Source organism: Epinephelus lanceolatus, chromosome 7 (genome assembly GCF_041903045.1).
Source record: "Epinephelus lanceolatus isolate andai-2023 chromosome 7, ASM4190304v1, whole genome shotgun sequence".
Taxonomy (NCBI): domain Eukaryota; kingdom Metazoa; phylum Chordata; class Actinopteri; order Perciformes; family Serranidae; genus Epinephelus; species Epinephelus lanceolatus.
This window is the reverse complement of record NC_135740.1, coordinates 28,436,483-28,451,141: the sequence shown is the minus strand read 5'-3', so window position 1 is coordinate 28,451,141 and position 14,659 is coordinate 28,436,483. Positions and strand designations below refer to the sequence as shown.

Below are 14,659 nucleotides of genomic sequence, written 5' to 3'. Positions count from 1 at the left end.
ACATCTCTACAGCTGATATCCCCAACACTGCAGCTCACACTGAAATAAGCTAGAGTGAAAATAGCACTACAGGTAAGAGGAAAAATTTGTGTTTTTGATTTAGGGGTGAACTGTCCCTGTAACATGTAATCATGTTTGCACAGAAATTAATTCCTGATGCTTTTAGCGACCATGTGTAGCCTATGATATCAGCTCCACTGTGAGAAAACACTGTGATACATCACTGTGATGCATTGGTTATCTTGCTGCAGCTAAGAGTGATATTTCAACCTTCAGAGTTACTCTCCATAAATGTTTTAAAAGTGATCATTAGGAAACTTTACAAGAAAACTTTGTCAAACGTCTTTTGCAACATGACAAAGTGTTTCTTTTTGGTAAAATAATCACTGTATAAGTCCAGCTTGAAACCATTGTGTGCTCGGGTCAGAGCTTTCCTTTGAACGAAGTGCACGTAAGGGTTGCATAACATATAATAAAACCATATTACAGAAAAGGAGAAGATATTACATTTGGGCTTGTCTCTTACCTGCAGCCATTTAACCAATCAGCCCTATTTTTCCAAAAATCAGTCATACAGGGAATTAAAAACGTCGACTACACAGGGGATTTATTAGGTTTTATTTTTCCTTTGTGGGGCCAGACAAGGCTTCTCAGGCCAACTCAGAATGAATCAGGCACTGGATTAAAGGACTGATTATTTGCAACTATGCCCTACATCTCTGAATATGAGAGGCAGATTCTTTCAGATTGGAGAAGTGGAATGACAAGCATTTAGTATTGTAAAATAAGCCTTTTATATGCCATAAGAGCAAAAGTCTGAGTCTGTAATGATTTTGTATTGTGTACTTCAACAACTAACCATGTATTTCCTGAGCTTGAATACAGTGGACACAAAAAGCTGATAAACATGCTTTAATCTCACAGTGACTCCATGATACTGCAGGTAGAAGTCATAAGAATACAAGAGATGTGGAAATGTGGAGGATGAGAGACTTTCTCATGATTTTTGACCATCATTTTTGCACATTCCTAGCAGTCCCTTTCCACTAGAGGAGGAAGATTCAAGATTTTTCTACAAGCACTTTCTATTGCACTCCCCCTCCTCCTTGGTGCGTGTTGCACACAGCTCATTCCAAAAGTGAATAAATGCATGCAATATTGTAGTTACAGCTAATGTAATCATCTCTCGCAGGGGTATGGTGGCCTTGACTTGAGAAATGCTGTTTTCTAAAGAATAAACAAAGCTTGAAACTGTTAATGCGGTCCATTCCTGCTGCTTCTTATTTAAAACAGTGGCTCCACCAGCAGGTTCATCACAACAAACAACCACAAGTCCAAACCACAGAAATGTTAGCTCTGATTTCACTCATATTTTACAAAGTTACTGCTCGTCAGGCTTTTATTTCATTCTGACATTTTCATTTTATGCAGTTGTGCAGCCACATGATGTTTGTATGTTCAACTCTGATTAGATTACATCAGATTAGATTAGATTAGATTAGTGTTTTTGCACAGCGTAGGTACGAGTACAACAAAATGCAGTTTAGCATTTAACCAGATAGCAAAGTGCATACAGATATAAATATGAATGACTGTACAACATGAGCAACAACAACCAAATATAGATGTGTATGGTACGATGGGACTTAACTATTAAACATACTAATGAAAAGTCCAGTCTGTAGGATTTAGGGGCATCTATTGGCAGAAATTGAATATAATATTTATGACTCTAATTTGTGTATGATCACCTGAAGAATCACTGTGTTTTCGCTACCTGTGAATGAGCCGTTTATACACACATTTTCTTGTCTCAGTGCTCCATCCACTTTCATCCGCTTACTTGTGGCTGGGTCACGGGGGCAGCAAGCCGAGCAAAGCACCCCAGACGTCCCTCTCCCCAGCAATGGTTTCCAGCTCCTCCTGGGGGAACCCCAAGGAGGTCCCAGGTCAGATGAGATATGTAATCGATCCAGCATGTTCTGGGTCTGCCCCGGGGCCTCCTATCAGTGGGATGTGCCCGGAAGGCATCCTGAGGTATTCCAGGTAGGAGGTTCAACAAACCCTGAGTCTAACCCTGAACTCTGAGTTGATTTACCCTGAGATGGGAAACTCTGAGTTACCGGTTCCAGACCAGCTGATTTGAGTTAGTTCAGTCAACTCTGAGTATGTTCACTCTGAGTTAAGCTGACAATAAAAAGCCATCATCAATGGAGCTCCAACTCCACGATTCACCATGGCAACAGGTAAATAAAAGACAGCGCCTCCATTTTAATCCAGTGGATGTAGAGATATTAATGCATGTGTAGCAGATGGTGCACATTTATCTTTAAAAGAAGAGCCTGAGTCAGAGCAAGGAAAGTGTAAATAAGTTAACCATAAAGTTAATAAAAAGTTTTATTCAGTGTTGTCCGTTTATTCATCATTTATCAGACTTACATTTCCTTTATGAAGATAAAGTGGTGGAATCTGACTGTGTATCAGGCTGTAGATACATTGCATTATATTAATAATATGTAATATATTTGTTCAGATTTAATCTGATGAGGAAAAACACAGGAGGCAGCAACTGAAAAATAGGAAGATTTTAAACACATAGGCTAGGCTATAGATCAAAGACATAAAGACATGACTGTAAACTCACAGTGTGACCCAGTAATAATATGTTTGGTGATTTACACTTGAAAAGACGTTGAAGTTAAAATACAGTAGATTTTAAAATGTTGCACATCTATTTGTATCTTGACTCAATAGCATTCAGTGACTTTATTTCAGCTACAAATGTAGTAAATTTAAAGACACTGAAATGCTGCACCATTGCTCACTCAGAAATATTAAGATATAATCCCCAATATTAGGCTATAGGAATTATGTTCCATCAATGCGACCAATGACATCAGTGATAGAGATCATTAGTCATTGATACTACGTGTCTGAAGCTTCATACCGATTTTTAAAATTTCAATAATTAGACCTACACATTATGTGCAACAAACATTTCGGAGCTGCTCTAACAGAATGACAGTCTGATCCTTGTGCACAGTGTTATAAAAAATAATAAATATAAAAAGGACAGAGGTTTGACTCTGAGCTGAGGGTGAATTCTCGCTGTGTAATATTTGAATGTAAAGACAAAAACCGATCTCCAAAGAAATGATTGATGTGCATAAATTCAGTAACTTAAGACAGTCCTGAGTAACAAACTAATATCCAGCAGGGTTTAGACTGTGACGGACGGTAAATCTCCGCTAATTAATGCGCTTCGATACAAGCTTTGACACGGACTGAATGAATGAGGAAATGAAACCGCGTGTAAGAGGGAGGAGACAGAGAAAAACTGTCAGCGAGCAGGTTATGTTCACAGAGTCTGTTACCATGGTGACTGACTCAGAGTTTCAGTTACCTCTCTTTCTGGAACGGATAACTCAGAGTTTCCCTCATTTCAGGGTTAACTTACTCAGAGTTCTCACTAAACCCGCTTTCTGGAATACCCCTCTGTTCAGATGCCAGAACCACCTCAACTGACCCCTTTGATGCAAAGGAGCAGCGGCTCTACTCCGAGCTCCCTCCAGATGTCCGAGCTCCTCACCCTATCTCTAAAGGCCGAGCCCAGCCACCCCACAGAGGAAACTCATTTTGGCCGCTTGTATTTACAATCTCATTCTTTCAGTCACTACCCAGAGCTCATGACCATAGGTGAGGGTTGGGACAAGTGAGGTTACTTGCACTCTGAACAATGATAATAAATCCAATTTAATATGTATAGTATGAGCTGTGACAATATATAATGTGTACAGTACAATGAAACTATGTTAACGTGAAGCTTAAACAGGAATCGGAATCTGATTAATGGCTAAGTATTCACATACAAGGAGGGAGCTCGGAGTAGAGCCTCTGCTTCTTCATGTCTAAAGGGGTCAGTTGAGGTGATTCGGGCATCTCATCAAGATCGTTGGGGATGTAACGGGCACGTCCCACTGGTAGGAGGCCCCGGGCAGACCCAGAACACGCTGGAGGGATTACATATCTCATCTGGATTGGGAATGCCTTGGGGTCCTACAGGAGGAGCTAGAAAGCTTGCAGGGGAGAGGGACGTCTGGGGTGCATTGCTTGGCCTGCTGCTGATGAAAATGGATGGATGGAAAAAATACAAAAAAAAAAAATGCTACAAATAAATAAAAGATAAACAAAAAACAGTAAGACATAGGCCTACCTACAGTGTAAAATAAGATAACAACTTACATTCTGTCACATGGAAAATATTTTAGAGTATTGGCTGCACATGAGTTCAGTGTTTTTGATCAAATTTGTGTAGTTTTTATTGCATGTTTGGCCACATAATGAATGTGGGTCATATTCTACAGGCTTTGTGTTTACAACCACAGCGCCGCCAAGATATAAACCGCACGGCCCACAACAAAACAGCGGCAGTGCCTTGGCATGAATCGACCTCAGCTGTCATATTACAGTGTTTATATCATGTCATTCTCGGCAGTAATGTGTGTGTGTGTGTGTGTGTGTGTGTGTGTGTGTGTGTGTGTGTCTCCGGCTCCCTGCCTGGTGTGTCATTCTCGCCGCTCATCTTCCGCCTCTCGCTGCCTCCTCATCCTCACACTGACCCTCTCTGTGTGTCTCTTTCTCTCTCCCCTCCGACGCGATGCCGTGTACAAAAATCTGCTACAGCGAATTTCGTGTCCCTTGTTTCCTTATATGGTGATCAGCGTCGCGGGCCGACCCTCCTCGCGCTGTGAGCGAGGCGCGTGCACTGGCCGCCGCCGCCGCTCACCGTTCGCTTCCATATTTGGAAGTGAGTCCAACAAAATCCGCACGGAGAGGAGGGGAGAGGGGAGGGGAGACGGAGGGGATGGATGGCGGAGAATTTCCTCCCATCCTGAAAACCGCTTTGCGCCTGGCTGCCCTCTGAATGTCGGTTGAAACGGCAGCAGCACAATGGCTTCACTTATTAATCTCTGCTCACGCCATCGGTGCAATAATTAACGACACGTCTGTCACGTCTCTGACACTCATACTACAATTACACTGTCAGCCATGATAATGGCTACACAATCACAGGGTGTATATTCATCTTCTTTTTTAATAGGTTACAATCCAAAACAACAATAAAATAACAGCTGCAATAAAAGCTTGAGCGATGTGAGCTGACCATTTTTATCATAATCGTATTTTAATTTTACATGAGGCACTAATTGGAGCGCTATTAGATAATTTTATATTGTTTTACATCATATAGGCCTACTACCAGGGATTTGCAGGTTTATTCAAATATTAGCCTACAAAAAAACACATATTCCCATAATACTCTTCGCCGCCCGTTTGATTTGTGCACGATTGCAGGCCGCCATTGCTCAAGGAAATAAAAATATTAATAGAATAGCATAGGGAGGGTTAGATATTAATATAAAAAATACTAAAGGTACGAGGTAAAGTATTGTTTCACCTCAAACGGTTGCCATTTGGTGCCACGTTCAATAAAAAATAGTCAATAATATGCTAAAATATACCTGTAAAAATACTTGTTTTGTTTTATTACCGGTTTAATTTGTGTGTAAAATATTAAACTGACTACAGTTAATATTAATATTAGGTCTAAGGCCCCTGTGTGTTATCACAGGTGATAAAAATACACAAGTTAATAGTAAACACGAAGCGACAGATAAAACCGCCGGACAATCAAGGTGGAGAGACACGCGCTCCCTCTCGTGCACTTTGCTCGAGTCAGGGGCGCGCTTTATAGGCGCGTTCACGCTGTGTATCCAGTGTGTGAGCGAGACCGACAATTCATCATCACAGTCCATTCAATTTCTACACAGACGCTGACCAACTCAGAGCCACAACCATGGTAGGTTTAACATCGTCTTTATAACGGTTTATATTCCCTGGCTGCTTCCACGGGCAGATATTGTTTAGATACAGTTAGTTATGATGTTTATTTGTTTATTTTATAGATGATGGTGTAGGTTTTAGCATCAAACGTAGCGAGCCGGTTCTGTGCCGCAGGAGCTGGTGCTAGCGCCGGGGCTAGGCAGTGGACAGCCGTGCTGGTGGAGAGGCTGGTCAGCTAACAAAGCTCCCACTCAGCGTGGCTATGGTCCATTTTACTCTCATCACAGTTAGATAATTTAGCCAGGCGATGGTTTCTACTACATCTTGATGATATACTGGAAAAAAACGACTGATGGTGCCAAACAACTGGCGCCATTTCATTCTTCAGTCACTGTTTCGCCGACAAAAAGCCGGGAGGGCCTCGTCTGGTGAACACGTCCACCGTTGTCATGACGCTGTTCACGGTGTTTTTCACTGCATCATGTTTCCGTTATTTGTCCTCTGCCCGTCGAGGCTTCTACATAATGAGAGCGCAGCGCTGGCAGGTGCAGCAGCAGCGCCTCGGGGCTAACCTAGCTAACGGTATTGTTAGCTCAGCTAGCTACGTTAGCAAGAGGCAGAAAATGACACCCATTATGGCTGGCGCTAGCTGTGAATTTCTTGTTCTTTGTCTGTACACGGCTCCAGCGCGAACAGCATGTTCAGACCCTGGTTGTGTACGTGCTCCAAATCAGGTCACTCTTCACCCAGTGATACTACACGGATGATTTTGTAGGTTTATGGCCGAGTCGCGCTGTGACAGTAAATGTGTGAATTGACAAACGAACGGTCCGTTTGAGCAGAGCTTTGCCTTATATAGCAAGCTAGTGCACACACGTGCGTGTGCTGCATTCATGGCCCCACCCTGAATTTGGTGCAAAGACCATTTTGTTTGGTGCTGTATTGTAACGGATCCGCGATTAAATTCAATTTACGGCAATTATCCGTGTGATAATTTCGCCATGTATTTATTATGTTGTAGTAAATATTTTGACGGAATTGTGAGCATTATGTAACGGCAGTTTGGCCGTGTTGGATCCACTAGCTGAAGCTAACGGGCCGCTGTCTGTGCATCTTCATGGTCAGTACTGCGCATCTTCTTTTAGTTGCGCATCTAATTTGTTGAGCCGTTTATACACACTGCACGCCCGTCACGCCATTACACTACTATACAATACCAAGAGGGAATAACTGACGGATGCCTCTATTCATTCATAGTCATCAGTCATTATTCTTTGTGCTACGCAAAATAAAATTACAATAATTATAATATATCTGTAATATAATACATTTTGTATATTTATTTAACATCCACACATCTTGTCTATTGCCTCTCACTGCTGAGTCTGCACCGTTAACAACCTGATTTCAACCAAATCCACACAGTGCAGCGTTTCATTATAAGAGTTTCAGTATAAACCCATCAGGCCTGTGTTTACTAATGGGCTCATACGAGGCCTGTAATCTTACCTAGCACTGTGTGTAAAGGAATTCAAGATTTGGATTGTGACTACATTTATATTGAGTCACTTGAACCTTGACTTCACTAAAGAAAAGTACCCCTGGTTAAGATTAGATAAGGCTGGAGCTTAGCGATCACCATGGTGATATTAGCTTGCTGCCACAACAGAAAAATAAACAGAATATAAACAACATCGGGGGAAATTATGCTAGAGGAAGGCTGTAGGAAGGAAGAAGTGGAGCTTAAAACATGTTATTGCTTTTGCAGATCATGCTTGTTCACAGAAAAATGAGGCATGCAAATCATCATCATCATGATTTCTCAGCATCGCCATGAAGGAAGAACACCGTGTGTCATGTGCTGTCATATATGCAAAGAGTATTTGTAAACCTCAGCAGATTATTTTGGAGACAGATTTGGATATTTTTTTCCATGTTCCTTGGAGTTGTAGCAAAGCACATTCGTTATTTTATTGACTGATGAGATTAAGGAAGTGAATAAGGTGCTCTGGTTAATAATTACCCTAAATTCACTGTTATCGTGTACAGGTCTTTTTTACGCCCTGAGCAAACACACAGTGCCGTCTCTGCTGCTCTGCAGTTGGGTTCCTTTTCCGTCTTTCCTGCCCCATTATTTCCTTTTCATTGTTGTGTCTTTTTTTCCACTGACACATTGCTGGTAGATAGCAGTTTTCTTCTCGAGACTGTGTTTTCCTGTGATCGAGGTCCTTAAACAGAGTCAGAAGACCTGATAGAGGGAGTTATGGAGCAGCTGTGACTCTGCGATGTGACTTGTATTTTATATTTCTACAGAAGCCCCATTGTTTGAGACTGAACCCTGTGCTTAAACGCTTAATTCCTGGCCACACCCTCACCCACATGGTCATCTTTATGGTAGACGTACATGGCTGCTCCCTCTGAAGGGACTTATGTAATGTTTTATACCCACTGGTCACAGTCACAGAAACTTGGACACACCTGTTGGATGAACGTATTTCGTATTCATGGCCTCGGTGCACTTTGGATTTGCAGTGTTGGTCACATATTTTATTTCCTGTTCTTCAGTATTCTTACAGTCTGACCTTATACATAATAGATGAAGTCAAAAGGCTGAATCATCACTGTTGATCTTTTCTGGACCAACTGTGCTGACAGCTCGATAATTGTCTGATTGAATTACACGTCTTAACTCTTCCACCACCGTGGTTAACTGCTTGTCACGGCCACACCTTTGCAGTTCAATCCTCCTTATCAGTCGGCCTTGTAAGGAGCATTCCTGCTGTGTGTGATAGTCACATGCCGCCCTTGCAGGCCTTTCTTCAGCCTTATCCCTGTATTTACTGTACTGAAGTCATCACTTCTGGCCTGATGATAAACACGATGGCAACTGTTGCCTCGTTCTGGCAAAACTATCACTGTGGACTGAAACGAACAGTTGCTCTCACTAACAGTTAGTCTGTCAATAATTTTCTAGATTGTTTGCTCAGTGTTTTTCCAAAAGCCCAACATGAGAGGTTTAAACTGCTTGGTTTGTCTGCAGCAGTTCAAAACCTGAATATATTTAGTTTAATATCACAGGACTGAGAAAACCAGCTATATTCACATTTTCAAAGCTTGGACCAGTACATTTGTAGAGGTCAGGGGATTAAAAAAAAAAAAATAATAAAAATTGTTAATACACGTGCCATGTATTGATTTGTATAGACTTTGAATTTTTTTTTTTTAAATCATTAATATTTCAAATACAAATTTAACTCTTGGTGCCATATTAGAGCTATAAAATCAGTTGCTTTTTTAAGTCCATTAGATATATTTTGCTGCAATAAAAATGTTTTACGTGAAATGAACACACTGAAAACCTTATTAGATAAAACACATGTTGACAAAGTTTTCCTTTGAGGACATAATGTGCAGTTGAAAAAATTTAATAAATCGCAATATATTGTAATAGTAATACTCATGTTGCAAACATTTAAAATCACAATAATATGGTAGTGTGTGGCCTGCGGTGATTCCTAACTCTATCAGTTTGTAATTTTTTCATTTCAGAAGTGACCTGAGATATTAATTGATCATCCATGTGGAACTTGAAAGCGCTAGTGTCCATTTATATTTAAAACATTTTATATTTACATTGTGATATTCCCCCAAATCAATACAAAGTGATTAAAGCACCATTTAACACTAGCAATAGATTTTCTTCTTGAACCTGTGTAAAAAGTGATGTGATTAAATCATATTTACTTTGTATTATGTGAAACCTGCATTGATAAACTGATAGCTTTATGTAGCGTGTAAAATAATCACGTTTTCTGTGGCATCATCAGTTCTGAGAAGTAGTAAAGGCAGCTGCCATGTTAAACTGTGAACACATTAAACTCTGAGTTAACAGATCATTCTCTCTTCAGGCCTCCGGTGTGAAAGTCACAGATGAAGTTATTGCCGTCTTCAACGACATGAAGGTGCGTAAGGCTCAGGCGAACGAGGATGAGAAGAGGAAGAGGAAGAAGGCCATCCTGTTCTGCATGAGCAAGGACCTCAAGAACATTGTTCTGGATGATGGCAAAGAGATCCTGCTGGGCGACTTGGGATCCACCGTCCAGGATCCATACCAGCACTTTGTGAAGATGCTGCCCCCAGACGACTGCCGCTACGCCCTGTACGACGCCACCTATGAGACCAAAGAGACAAAGAAGGAGGATCTGGTCTTTATCTTCTGGTGAGAGCCACTTTTATTAGACACTAAAGGGTTTATGAGCATTATTAAGATAATGTTTGGCTATAATTGTATTTCTTTCCCACTCACAGGGCTCCAGACAGTGCCCCCTTGAAGAGCAAGATGATCTATGCCAGCTCAAAAGATGCTATCAAGAGAAAATTTGAAGGTAAATGGCATGACATAGGTTTTATCATCGCTCACTCTGTTTCATAACATTTTAGTCTTTGTTGTATGTTTAACACATTTTTACAATTTTATTCCAGGTATTAAGCACGAGTGGCAGGTGAACGGTTTGGAAGACCTCAAAGACCGACACACCTTGGCAGAGAAGCTCGGCGGCTCGTCAGTAATCAGCCTGGAAGGATCCCCTATATAAATATCGCCCCCCCCTCCCCTCCTCTCTGGCTTCGATCGAGGCCTTTCAGACACATCTGTTGGGTTTAGCTGTTCATTCCAGTGTGGTTTGGAGAAGGGCAAAAGCAGAAACCAGCACCATTTGCGGGACTCTCGGGGTGGGATATTGTGGGTGGGTTTCGGGGTCAAGTGACAGTTTAAAAAAACAAAAAAATAAATAAATTCCACAAATGCAGACTGTCATTCCAGTTCACGCAACATAAAGATTATGAACAAAACACACACAAAGGAAAAACATAAAGATACAACTTGAGGAAGGATGACGATGATGATAAAACTTAAAAACACATATTGTTCATGTTTAAAGACAGGGTTTTGTTCTTTCATTCCGGGTTCCATTTGAACGTTTGCAGAGAAAGGGACAGACGACAACCTCTTAGTTTTCCAACCATTGAATCCTGACGTTCCAACTACATTTTTTTTGCCAAACTTTTAGTTAAGTTTTGTAAGTGTTTGTAGTTGAGACTAGTTGTAGTATGAACTAATTCACAAGATGTATCAAAACCTTCTCTGGGGGGGAACGCGGTTAAATATATATATTTTTTTCTTTTTTTGTTTTGTTATTCCATATGTTTTTTTTTTCTTTTTGAACATGCAAATTCCAAAACTTGAGTGATTCCTTTTTATTTCCAGTTCTGGGTCAGAAAACCATGGCATTTGATGTAACAGACAACATTCCTTGTACTTGTTAAAACCAGGATCTCCTCGAATTAAAAACTTTGGTGTAATGAAGGTCTGATGGGGAGCGATGTGTATATGAAAGACCAGCGGTCAGAGTTTAGACTGAATATTGAATGGTGGATGTTTTGTATCGTCTCCTTATCTCTAATAAAAAGCACTAAACTACTGACTTGTTTTGCTCTTTTTCCACTTTTTTTTACTTGTGTTTTCTAAAAACAAATACTCGAGCTGTTTTCATACTATTTAGAATTTGTGCTTGTTCAGGTTTTGGTAATCTGTTCCATATCACAAGTCTATAATAGTATAGTAAAATATTTTTAGATACATTAAAATTTTATATTTAATATATGAGATCTAAATTGAATTTTCCAAACAACAACAGCATGTAATCAAAACCATAAAAAAGTCATAGTATAGTATGTAGTCAAAAATCATAAAAAAGTCATAGCATAGTATGTCGTCAAAACTCATGAAAAAAGTTAGAGTAGGATATATCGTCAAAAATCATAAACTAAATCATAGTATAGTATGTTGTCAAAAATCATGAAAAAGGGTCATATGAAAGTATATCATCCAAAATAATGAAATATCATGGTATTGTATGTTGTCCAAAATCATTTAAAAAAAGTCATAGTATAGTAAAAGAAAGAACATAGTATAGTATGTCCTCCAAAATCATAAAAAAAAGAAGTCAGTATAGTATGTCGTCCACAATCATGTAAAAAAGACAGTGTAGTATGTTGTCAAAAATCATAAAAAGGTCATACGATACTATATTGTCCAAAATAATGAAAAAAAGTCATAGTATAGTATGTCATCCTAAATCATGAAAAAAAAGTCATTATATAGTATTTGCTCCAAGATCATGGAAAAAGTCATAGTATAGCAGGTCATCCAGAATAAAAAAAAAAAGCCATAGTATAGTATGTCGTCAAAAATCATGAAAAGAAAGTCACAGTATAATATGTGGGCAAAAATAATAAAAAAAAGTCATGGTATAGTATGATGTTAAAAATCATGAAAAAAAAGTCATAGTATAGTATGTCGTCCAAAATAATGAAAAAAATTATAGTATTGTATGTCGCCAAAAATCACTAAAAAGAAAGTCATAGTATAGTATGTCACCCAGAATCATGAAAAAAAGTCATAGTATGGTATGTCATCCAAAATCATGAAAAAAAAGTCGTAGTATAGTATGTCATCCTAATGATTAAAAAAGTCATACTATAGAATGTCCTCCAAAATCATTTAAAAAAGTCATAGTAAAGTATGTCGTCCAAAATCATGAAAAAAGTCATAGTATAGTATGTCGTCCAAAATCATTTTAAAAAACTCATAGTAAAGTATGTCATCCAAATGATTAAAAAAGTCATAGTATAGAATGTCCTCCAAAATCATTTAAAAAAGTCATAGTATATTATGTCATCCAAAATCATTAAAAAAGTCATAGTATAGTATGTCGTCCAAAATCATGATAAAAAGTCATTGTAAAATATGTCATCCAAATGATTAAAAAAGTCATAGTATAAAATGTCCTCCAAAATCATTTAAAAAAAGTCATAGTATATTATGTCATCCAAAATCATTTAAAAAAGTCATAGTATATTATGTCGTCCAAAATCATTAAAAAAGTCTTAGTATAGTATGTCCTCCAAAATCATTTTAAAAAAGTCATTGTAAAATATGTTATCCAAAATCATAAAAAAAGTCATAGTATAGTATGTCTTCCAAAATCATAAAAAAGTCATAGTATAGTATGTCTTCCAAAATCATGATAAAAAGTCATAGTTTAGTATGTCTTCCAAAATCATGATAAAAAGTCATAGTTTAGTATGTCTTCCAAAAACATGAAAAAAGTCATTGTAAAATATGTCATCCAAAATCATGATAAAAAGTCATAGTATAGTATGTCTTCCAAAATCATTAAAAAAGTCATAGTAAAATATGTCCTCCAAAATCATTAAAAAAGTCATAGTATAGAATGTCGTCCAAAATCATTAAAAAAGTCATAGTATAGTATGTCGTCCAAAAACATGAAAAAAGTCTTAGTATAGTATGTCCTCCAAAATCATTTTAAAAAAGTCATAGTATAGTATGTCGTCCAAAAACATGAAAAAAGTCTTAGTATAGTATGTCCTCCAAAATCATTTTAAAAAAGTCATTGTAAAATATGTCATCCAAAATCATAAAAAAAGTCATAGTATAGTATGTCTTCCAAAATCATAAAAAAGTCATAGTATAGTATGTCGTCCAAAATCATGATAAAAAGTCATAGTTTAGTATGTTGTCCAAAAACATGAAAAAAGTCATAGTATAGAATGTCCTCCAAAATCATTTAAAAAAGTCATAGTATATTATGTCCTCCAAAATCATTTAAAAAAGTCATAGTATATTATGTCGTCCAAAATCATTTAAAAAAGTCATAGTATAGTATGTCGTCCAAAATCATGATAAAAAGTCATAGTTTAGTATGTCTTCCAAAAACATGAAAAAAGTCATTGTAAAATATGTCATCCAAAATCATAAAAAAAAGTCATAGTATAGTATGTCGTCCAAAATCATGATAAAAAGTCATAGTATAGTATGTCATCCAAAATCATTTTAAAAAAGTCAAAGTAAAGTATGTCATCCAAAATCATTAAAAAAGTCATAGTAAAATATGTCTTCCAAAATCATTAAAAAAGTCATAGTATAGTGTGTCGTCCAAAATCATGATAAAAAGTCATAGTTTAGTATGTTGTCCAAAATCATGAAAAAAAGTCATAGTATAATATGTCGTCCAAATCATAAAAAAAAGTCATTGTAAAATATGTCGTCCAAAATCATAAAAAAAGTCATAGTATAGTATGTCGTCCAAAATCATGAAAAAAGTCATAGTAAAGTATGTCTTCTGAAATCATTGAAAAAAGTCATAGTATAGTATGATGTCCGAAATCATTAAAAAAAAAAGTCATAGTACAGTATGTCGTCCAAAACCATGAAAAAAAGTCATAGTATAGTATGTTGTCCAAAATCATATAAAAAGTCATAGAAAATGTCATTTCCGCCTGATAAAACAACGCATTGTTGCGGATTGATTTCCTGTCAACCGGCTAATCTGTGATTCAGTTCTAAATCAGGTTGTCTATAGTATCAGACACTTAATTTAATGCCTTAAGACCCTTTTAACAAAATTTTAAACCATATTTTGCATAAATCATCCTTGTTATTAAAATATGCAGGTACATATGAAGGGTTGAGTCATAGGGGGTCAGGTTAATTACGCTTTGCAGGTACTGCCTTTATATTTTGACAATATTAGGTTCAGTGGTAGGTGTACAGATTTGTAAGATCAGAAATGTAGACTGTCAGGTGGAAGAGCTTGACTAATTTCAACTTTAAAAAAAACAGAAAAAAAGATGGATGAATGAAATGTGGTAATTAAGACATAATACAGACACCCTGTAAAGTCAATTCACATCAAATGACCTGCCTGCTGCGCGGCTCCATTAATGCTGCAGT

At 37.8% G+C, this 14,659-nt stretch overlaps 1 protein-coding gene across 1 annotated transcript; it reads left to right on the top strand.

The window, feature by feature from the left end:
• Nucleotides 1-5,720: 5,720 nt before the first annotated feature.
• On the top strand, nucleotides 5,721-11,324 carry cfl1 (cofilin 1). Its single transcript, XM_033631325.2, has 4 exons — nucleotides 5,721-5,860; nucleotides 9,753-10,063; nucleotides 10,153-10,229; nucleotides 10,327-11,324. Exons 1-4 carry the CDS (start codon nucleotides 5,858-5,860, stop codon nucleotides 10,437-10,439), a joined length of 504 nt encoding a protein of 167 aa, XP_033487216.1. The 5' UTR covers nucleotides 5,721-5,857; the 3' UTR covers nucleotides 10,440-11,324.
• Nucleotides 11,325-14,659: the final 3,335 nt, after the last annotated feature.

Coding starts and splice junctions, on each gene's coding strand:
- cfl1 (XM_033631325.2), top strand. Junction 10,064..10,152: donor GATCTGGTCTTTATCTTCTG/GTGAGAGCCACT, acceptor TCCCACTCACAG/GGCTCCAGACAGTGCCCCCT. Junction 10,230..10,326: donor TATCAAGAGAAAATTTGAAG/GTAAATGGCATG, acceptor ATTTTATTCCAG/GTATTAAGCACGAGTGGCAG.